Source organism: Vombatus ursinus, unplaced genomic scaffold (assembly GCF_900497805.2).
Source record: "Vombatus ursinus unplaced genomic scaffold, bare-nosed wombat genome assembly UNPS02014837.1, whole genome shotgun sequence".
Taxonomy (NCBI): Eukaryota; Metazoa; Chordata; class Mammalia; order Diprotodontia; family Vombatidae; genus Vombatus; species Vombatus ursinus.
This window is the reverse complement of record NW_020954615.1, coordinates 2265615-2275359: the sequence shown is the minus strand read 5'-3', so window position 1 is coordinate 2275359 and position 9745 is coordinate 2265615. Positions and strand designations below refer to the sequence as shown.

At 46.5% G+C, this 9745-nt stretch overlaps 1 protein-coding gene across 5 annotated transcripts in view; it reads left to right on the top strand.

Moving 5' to 3' along the window:
• The window catches only part of SFXN5 (sideroflexin 5), a 206060-nt gene that overhangs the window by 134805 nt on the left and 61510 nt on the right, over positions 1-9745 (top strand). For all 5 annotated transcript variants that reach the window (XM_027840006.1, XM_027840008.1, XM_027840010.1 and 2 more), the window contains one exon: positions 3404-3519. In XM_027840006.1, coding sequence (XP_027695807.1) covers positions 3404-3519 — 116 coding nt within the window. The remainder of the gene's footprint in view (positions 1-3403; positions 3520-9745) is intronic.

Below are 9745 nucleotides of genomic sequence, written 5' to 3'. Positions count from 1 at the left end.
GTTTGTAGCATTTGCCAATTTCTGAGGTGTAAATGCTCACACTGAAAATTTAACAGTCGGCTCTCTCATGAGCCAGTCTGAGCTGGCTCCAGCACAGCCCTGCTTGCCACCCATGGTTACACACCTAGTGATGTTAGAAAGGGGCCCAGCACACACACCTAGCAATGTTAGAAGGGGGCCCAGCACAGCCCTGCTTACAACCCATAGTTACACACCTAGCGATGTTAGAAGGGGGCCCAGCACAGCCCTGCTTCCAACCCATGGTTACACACCCAGTGATGTTAGAAAGGGGCCCAGCACACACACCTAGTGATGTTAGAAGGGGGCCCAGCACAGCTCTGCTTGCCACCCATGGTTACACACCTAGTGATGTTAGAAGGGGGCCCAGCACAGCCCTGCTTCCAACCCATGGTTACACACCCAGTGATGTTAGAAGTGGGCCATGAACCCAGGGCTTCCTGACTCCAGATCCCTTCACGTCTCTGAACCTCAGTTTCTACTCCATCATGCTGAGGGTTGAATGTTTTTTTTAAACCTTACGTTGAGACTGGAACTTTCCCTCTCTAAGAGCATCACCAGATCACAGAACCAGAGCTGGAAGGGACGTTAGAGATTACCTAATCTTGCTCTCTCATTGGACAGATAAGAAAGCTGAGTCCCAGAGGGGTGGCGTGTACTCAGTGTCACACAGCTATTAGGTGGCAGTGCCCAGTTTCCAATTCAGGATCTCTGATACCAAATCCAGGACTCTATCCACTGGACCATGCTGTTGCCTCAGCCATCCTCTCTCTTACACATTCCTGTGCCCATTTTCCCAAGGAGGCAGCCAAGCTGAGAGAAATGTGATGACACACAGTGAATCAAGGGCAAATCTTTTTTGAGTCTCCCCCATAGGACTGGGGTCTTCTGGAGGTCAGGGCTACATTAGTTTGGCTCTTTGCTTTCTTCTCCCATGTGGAATCCAAGCTGCTTCTTTGTACCCTTCCCCCTTCTCTCCCTAGCAATCTCTCTCCTCCACCCTGCCTGCTGCCCCTGCCAAGTGCTCAGTACAGCCGTGGGGCCTGGCTGTTTCACCGAGGGGTCCTTAATGACAGCTCCTCCTCACCTGGCCCAGCCTGGCCTCATGGGTCCACCTTCTCCCCCAGATGTGAGCTCTCTAGAGCGCCCCCACCCCCCACCCAGTCTCTTCCCACACACCCCCACTAGCTCCAGACTCCCAGAGCATATGTATCTCCCCATTCTCCTTCCTCCTGCCCTCCCCCACCATGCCATCCTCGTCCTCACTCTGGCTCCCCAAACCCTCATCCCACCCCCCAGCAGAGGGAGTGTAAGCAGCAGGTGTTGACGCTAATCAGCATTCACAGCCGAGAACTGCATTAGCTCCCGGGCTCACACACTCCCCAAAATTAAACACTCATTATACAAAATTAATTGACATTAATTAGCAAAAATTAAAACTTTAAATGCTGTGCAATGTGCTTTTTTGGGGGAGGGAGGAAAGGAGCAAGACCACTTAGTGTCTTTTGCTGGCCACCCCTCCATCATCCCCTCTTCCCCCTGCATTTTTACTCCCAAGCAGGTTGGGAGGAGCCCAGCAGCCCAGCTAGTCTGGGTAGCTCTCCAGATGAGGCCTGCTCTGCCCAGGTGGGGCAGACACTGCCCCATGAAGCAGATGGTGGTCCTTTCAGGACGTTTCACAGCTGACAATCTAGGAAGCCTCTCAGTCCGCCTAGCCCCTCCCCCCTCCCTTTCCACATCCCAACCCCCCATTTCCAGAAGCAAAGATACCTAATTAAGGGATTGGGCACCAGGGGTCTCAGCTGCTTAGACCCCTCTATGTTCTAGGGCTACGCTGGGGAGCAGATCCCAGCACCTGGTGGCACCTAGTAGGTACTTAATCAATGCTTGTTAATCAATCGATCACCAGTGATGGAGATCAGGACCAGAGAGCAGCAATGTTATGACACCAGCCGATTCTGTCCCCAGCAGCACCCTTACTTCCTCTGTGCCTTCCTCTCAACCTAGAACCCAGAGGTCTCATGCCTGTATGCTGTTGTCCTGTCACAGAGGAAAGTAGGGTGGATTTGGAGGCCCCAAACCTGGCTTTTGCTACTTCCTCACATGTATGACCCTGGGCAAGTGATTTCTTCTCTCTTGGGAAAGTAACTCATTACCTATAAAATGAGGAATTTGCCCTGGATGACCTCCAAGGTCCCCACCTAGTCTAAGGTAGAATTCTTTGATTAATAATAATTATTATTGTCATAACAACAACTATAGGTAAGGAATATCAAATGAAAGTCTATGTGCAAAATGTTTGCAAATTTCAAAATACTTTCTAAATGTTCATGGTCAATTGACTCATTTGCACTCACTGAGGGTTGCATTTGTACCTGGGGGGAAGAGGGGGATGGGGAGTGTGTATTCAAAAGAAGCCCCTGGAAAGAACCGTGTGGGACCCAGGTGAGGAGCTGCTGATAGGGGAATTACAATGAGTGCAGAAAGGAAGCCTTCCTTCCTGGAGCCCCTGAACTCACACTGGGAAGGTGGCTTCCTACTCTGTCTATGTCCAGGGAAAATCCTGGTGGTAGCTGGTGTGCAACCCTCAAACTTGCTGTCCCTTCTCTCAACAGGATAATGCATTTATCTCCCTTGCTCAAAGGGAACAAAACTCTGCAGTCAACATTTATTAAGCCCCTACTATGTACCAGGCCCTGTGCTAAGTGCTGCAGATTCAAAGAAAAGCAAAACACAGTCCCTGCTCTCAAGGAGTCGTAGTCTGATGGAAGAGACAATATGCCAACAGCTATGAATGCCTCCCTCCCTGTCCCCCTAAGCACTGCCTTAGAACCTGGGCTCAGGTGTTAATTTAAGTTATCGGCAGACATGTGCGGACCAGAGCTTGGGTTGGTTTTGGGGACAGGTAGGACACTCCTCTGATAATTTGAAGAGGGAAGGAGCCACATTAACCTGTGGCAGAGACAGACTGAGTTGTTCCTTGAGGAAAGCTAGGGATTCTAAAGGGCAGAGATGAGGAGGGAGGGCATTCTAGGTATGGGGGACAGCCTAAGCCAAGGTATAGAGGCAAGAAATGACATTTCAAGTTTGAGTAACAACAAGCAGTCTGGTTTGGATGAAATTCAGAGTGCATGATGGGGTATAATGTAGACTAGATAAGCCTGGCTAACAATAATAATAATAATAAACAGGCTAAGAACCTGTTTGTGGAAAGCTTTAAATACCAAGCAGGGGAATTAATCTCCCCAATTCCCCAAAGGTCTGTACGTCTTGGAGAGGATTGTAGGTAGGGTTGCGATGGGCCTGACTGCTGGTTATCATGTCCTCTTTTACTCACCCTTTCTTCTCACCTAACGACTTCTCTTCTCTGCTTTCCCCTACCCAGCAAGTGCCAATATCTGCAACGTGGTCCTGATGAGGCACAATGAATTGGAGGAAGGAATTGATGTCCTGGACAGTGATGGCAACGTCGTGGGCTCCTCAAGAATTGCAGCCAGACATGTGAGTTGGGGCCCTGGGGCCAGGGGTGGGCAATGGGCAGGGAGCCAGCCTCTGATCGCTGTTATTTGTCTTTTTTTTTTTAATCAGTCAGCAGTCATTTATTAAGTGTGCCAGGCCCTGGGTTAACAGTCCTGAAAAAGCAAAAATTAGTCCCTGCCCTCCAGAAGCTTACATTCTAACGGGTGAGACAACATAGAAATATCTAGGCACATGCAAGACATGTAAAGGGAAAGGGGAAGGCATTGGGCTGGAACTGGGTCCCTAGGCCTGAGTTATGATTCTTCCACTTATTTCCCAGGTGACCTTGAGCAAGTCATTTCCCTTTGGGCTTCCCTTGGTTTCTCTGTAAAATGGGGGAGTTGGATTCAATGATCTGTTGGGCCTCTAACGGGGACCTTTTCCTGGGATCCTGAGAGCAGGCACGTTTTAAAAGGAGATGGCAGAGCATAGGACATTGTAAAAGGAGTGAAGGATTCTGGGCACTCAGGGCACTGCCCACCCGGCAAGAGAAGTGGTGAAAACAAGAGCTGAAAATCGTGCTAAGAAGCCTTGTCTTGTTTTGCTTCACGTTGCTTTGTCTTGCTTGAGATCCAGGCGTGAGGGAGAAGGAGCTTTGGACCCCCGCCTCTTTCCTTGTTTTTCAATTATCAAACATTTCTCTTTCTCCTACCACTGCTGTCTTTCATTCTTAATTCAGTTAGACAAAGAGTTTTTAGGCATCTAACTTGCTGATCCTGAGAGTATAAAGACAAAATCAAAAAACCCCAGCCCTCCAAGGGCCCCAGTTCTCTTGGAATGAGCTTTATCCCTTATCTCTTCATGCATGGCAGTCCTGCCAGTGATTAAAACTCTCTCATTCTTCTTTCTTCAGGTCCTTCTGCCCACACCTATTCTCTGTTCACCCCAGGCCACTCTCTAGATCATCTAACCCTTGACAACTAACCCTTGACAAAACTGGGAGGTAAAGGAAGGCCATATGCCTCAGCTTGGCTGCTACTTACTCTGATGCCTGCTCCCTACCCCCATGTACTGGCCCACAGTACAGTTGAAATCTGGAGTCCAAGGCTCTGGGTTCGAATCTTGGCTCCGCTACTGCTTGGTGGCAGTCACTTGGCCATTCTGGGCCTCTATTTCCTCAATTGTAAAATGAAAGCATTGGATTAAGTGACCTCAAAGGTCCCTTTCATGTCTAAATCTATGCTCCTATGACCCTGCCCTTTCCTCACTGTACCATGCCCAATCCTCTAGATTCTTAACCTCCTTCATGTCACAGCCACATTTGGCAGTGTAGAGTGAAACCAAAAAACTCCTTCTCAAAATGAATATAGATCAGTCCTTTTCCCTTTTCTTTGATCTCTTTGGGGTATGAACCAGTAGTGGTTCATTGCTGGGCCAAAGGGCATGCTCAGTTTTATAGCCCTTTGGGCAAAGTTCTAAATTGTTCTCCAGAATGGTTAAATCAGTTCACAATTCCACCAACAGTGCATTAGTGTCTTTATTTTTCCACATCCCCCTCCAGCATTTTTTATTTTCCTTTTCTGTCATATTAGCCAATGTGATAGGTATAAGGTGATAGCTAAGAGTTGATTTAATGTTCATTACTCTAATCAGTAGTAATTTAGAGAATTTTTTCATGTGGCTATTGATAGCTTTGATTTCTCCTTCTGAAAACTGTTCATATCCTTTGGCCATTTATTAACTGGGAAACGGCTCTTATTTTTTATAAATTAGGCTCAATTCTCTATATATTTGAGAAGTGAGGCTTGTAGAAGAGAAACTTGCTGTAAAAGTTTTTTCTTCCAACATTCCTGTTCTCCTTCCAATTTTGGCTGCATTAGTTTTGTTTGTGCAAAAGCTTTTTAATTTCATGTGATCAAAATTATCTACTTTACTTCCCATGACCCTCTCTATCTGTTGTTTGGTAATAAATTTTGCCCTATCGATAGACCTGATAGGCAAATTTTTCCATGCTCCCCTAGTTTACTTGTGATATCACCCTTTATATCTAAATCATTTATCCATTTTGACCTTATCTTGGTATATGGTGTGAGATGTTGGTCTATGCCTAGTTTCTGCCAAACCTCTTTCCAGTTGTCTCAGCAATTTTTGTCAAATGATGAGTTCTTGTCCCAAAAGCTGGGCTCTTTGGGTTTATCAAACACTAGATTACTGCTGTCATTTACTATTTTATTGTGTATTGGGTCTTGTGTACCTAACTTATTCCAATGATCCACCACTCTATTTCTTAGCCAGTACCAAGTAGTTTTGATGATTGCTGCTTTATAATACAATTTAAGATCTGGATCAGCTAGGCCATCTTCCCTTGCATTTCTCTTCATCAGTTTCCTTGATATTCTGGACCTTTTGTTCTTCCAGATGAATTTCATTATTTTTTCTAGCTCTATAAAATAATTCTTTGGTAGTTTGGTTGGTATAGCTTATATAACTTCCCTAATAAGTAGGTTAACCTAGGCAGAAATTGCAGCAAGCATTTATTAAGTGCTTAGAATGTGCCAGGTACTGTGCTAATTGCTGGGAATACGGAGAAAGGATAAACACAAAACAGTCTCTGTCTTCAAGGAGCTGACATACTCACTGGGGAGACAACATGTAAATGAATAGTTACATAGATATACATACTGAGAAGGAAAGTTTCCTGAGAAGTGAAGGCTTGGGAGGCTGGGAGGCCTGGGGAGACCTCATAGATAGGAGCCAGAAGGGGTCTCAGAGGCCATTTACCCCAGAGGCATTGATGGGAAGGACTAGAGGCACTTGAAGGAGTGGGGGAGGCAGGGCATTCCAGGCATGGAGGATGGTTTGTTGGAAGGCAGATGGAATGTTGAGTTCACTGAATAGCAGGTAGCCCAATGTGTCTGGAGCACCCAGCACAGGAAGAGGATGAGGGCTGCAAAGGTAAGTTAGAACCCATTGTGAGGGGCCTTAAATGCTTGTAAGAAGAAGTTGTGTTTTATCCTGGAGGCAATAGGGAGCTAGGAGGAGATAGTAACAGGACCAAATTTGTCTTAGAAAGGGATTTTGACATTCATGTAGAGATTGGATTGGAGTAGAGAGAGATTAGAAGTAGGAAAACCAATTGGGAGGAAACTACAATAGTCCCAGTCTGGATTAGGGTAATATTCATGTGAATTGAAAGAAGGATATGGAGTCAAGAGATATGGTGGGAAGTAGGACTGACAAGGTTTGCAGCTGATTAGATGTGAGTGGGGAAGGTGAGGAAAGAGTTAAGTGTGCCATTGAGGCCATGAGCCTGGATGCCTGGGAGGATGTTGGTGCCCCCAATAGCAGAATGGCAGATGAGGAGGAAGAAGGAACTCTACTTTGGACAGGTGTTTGCTATGCCAATGGGATAGTCAAGTGGAGATGCCCAGCAGATGAGGATGTGGCACTGGACCCACTTAGGAGAGAATTTCAGGTTGGAGATAAAAGATTTGTGAGTCCATTGCACAGAGGTGATTATTGAATTCATGGGAACTGTTGAGAAACAATAAGGGGCAGAAGAGGGCCCAGGACAATCCACTCATCAACAAGCATTTATTAAGTGCCATTATGTGCCAGGCGTTGTGCTAAGTGCTGGGGATGCAATGGCAAAAATAAAACAGTACTTGCCTGCTTGCCTTCAGGAAGTTTCCATTCTTACGGGAAGACGTGGACATATATCAGTAAAAACAACATAAATTCAAAATAGATAAAGGTAGCTGAGTACCAAGTAGTCAGGGAAGAGAGGGCGCTAGCAGGTTGGGGGTGGGGGAGATCAGGAAAGGCTTTAGGGAGAAGATAGGGATGGAGCTGGTCCTTGAAGGAAGTGAGGGATTCTCTGAGGCAGGGGTGAGGAAGGAGCATGTTCCAGGCATGGGATACAGCCTCTACAAAGACATGGAGACAGGAAATGGAGTACCATATGTGTGGTACAGAGATAAGGCCACTTTGGCTGCACTGGGAAGAGGAAGTTGGCAAAACATAGTGGGGCCAGTTGGGGAAGGGCTTGAAAGGCCAAATGGAGGGGTTTATATTCTATCTTAAAAGTAAAAGGATGGAGTCATAGGGGACATCCACACTGGGAGGGCGGGGCATGGATAATGGTCCAGCCAAAGGAACTGAATGGGTCGTACAAACAGGAAGAGCACCAGAACAGCAGGGTCATTTCAACCAAAAGAGAAGATGGGAGGGGGAGGTTAACTATGTCAACTGAGAAAAAGCCATTGGGTTTGACCATTAGGAGATCACTGCCTTCCACTTTGTGTGCCTACACAAAAGGGTGTATAATGATACTGAAGGAATAAGAACTAGAGGGCCTCTCACAGCCATCTTGTTCTACTAGAGGCAGTATGGTATAGTGGCTAGGTCACTGGACTTGGAGTCAGAAAGATCTGGGTTCAGATCCCATCTCAGATACCTTTCCCCCCTGCTTAATAGGGAAAAAAATTTTATTTTTTCCATCTCAGACACTTACTAGTTGTGTGAACTTGAGCAAGTCACTTACCCTGTGTGTCTTCATTTCCTCATCTGTAAAGTGACTCAGTGACTTCTAGGGTCTCTCCCATCTCTGATCCTATAAACTCCCTCATTTTACTGATGAAGAAACTGAGGCCCAGGGCAATAAAGGGACTTGCCCAATCACATAGGTAGTTGGGATTTGAACCCCGAACCCTTGACTCCAGAGCATGGTCTGGTCACTAAACTATGAGATATTCTCAACAACAGTTGCTTTCTTGTGTCCTTTTTGTAGCTACTTGGACAAAGCAAGCATGGGGGTGATCCCAAAGAACACATGACCTCCCTAAGTATCTAGAGTGTGGAACAAAATGATTTGGTGTCAAGTGTCCTTCTGTGCGCTCTCTGTGGCCCAGAACTCACCAGAAGGGCCCTGTGAGCTTCTGTGGAAGCTAGGCTGGGGTGAAACCAATTAGCCTACCTGAGGATGCGGAGCAGGGTTTAGCTGGAGTTGCTGAAGAATGCAAGTGATAGATTCCACCCAAAAGCCAGGACCCAGAGCGACAGGTCAGAGTGGGAGCTCAGGTCCTCCAAAGCAAGGCTCCGCCAGGGAAATCACTGCTGCATTGTGGGGGCGTTTGTTGTCCTACAGTTCCAAATACCTGGCACCATCATTAAAAAGTCAAATGCTCCCACTTCCAAAAGGGACCTTGACCTAACCCATGGAGATCCCCAGGAGGCCAGCGGGAGACTTTGTTTTTGTCTCCTCTCTCCAAGTCACTCCACCACCCTCACCTTGCCAAGCAAGCCCCAGCTGTTTTTTTTTCTCTGTTCCTTCCAACACCTGCTTTTTGCTTCTTTCTTTTTTTTTTTCTTTTAAGCATCTAAACTCTGCCATATGCTCATTTCCCCCCTCCCTCCACCCCCTGGCGGTGTGACAGCAGCGTCCTTGTCTCCTCGGTCTCTGTCCTCACTCTTTCTCTGGATCTCAGGCAGCTTGTCATGGGGAGAAGGAGGGGGCCATTCCAGACCCCCCACCCCCGGCATGCACACACATATACACATACCCTCAAACTCCCAGAGCTGGCTCAGAAGGGTTAATTAAGGTATCTACACTGGCTTCCACACTTGCTAAACGTCCCTGGCGGGAGTCTGCAGTCGAGGAATTTGGGTGTCTGGTACTAATGCATTTCCATTCCAAAGCATTGTTCCAGCTGATTTGAATCTGCTCTTTAAAAAACGTGTACAGTAAGAGTGTGTGTGTGTGTGTTGGGGGTGGGGAAGGTTTTTTTTTTTTTCAAAAGAACCACTTTCTAATGGATTCTATGCATAATGTTAACATAGCCTCGAGTGCCTTTCCTCCAAGATTATCTCCAATTTATCCTGTATATATTTTGTTTGTACATACATAGCTGCTTGCATGTTCTCTCCCCCATTAGACTGAGCTCCTTGAAGGCAAGAACTGTTGGGTTTAAGGAATATTTTTTGCCTTTCTTTGTAACCCCAATGCTTAGCACAGTGCCTGGCATATAGTAGGCACTTAATAAATGCTTGTTGACTTGACTTGGATTGCGTTGAAGTCAGATCTACACACACGTGCGCGCATGCACACACACACACACACACACACACACACCACAACAAATGGCAGGAACTCCCATCTTTACTTCATTTGAAACAGAACCATAACTAGGGCAAGGTAACTGGAACTTTGTTCCAGAGCACCAAAATTTAAAAGGCATTGAAAGTATTTCCTCTACATAACTACTTCAGA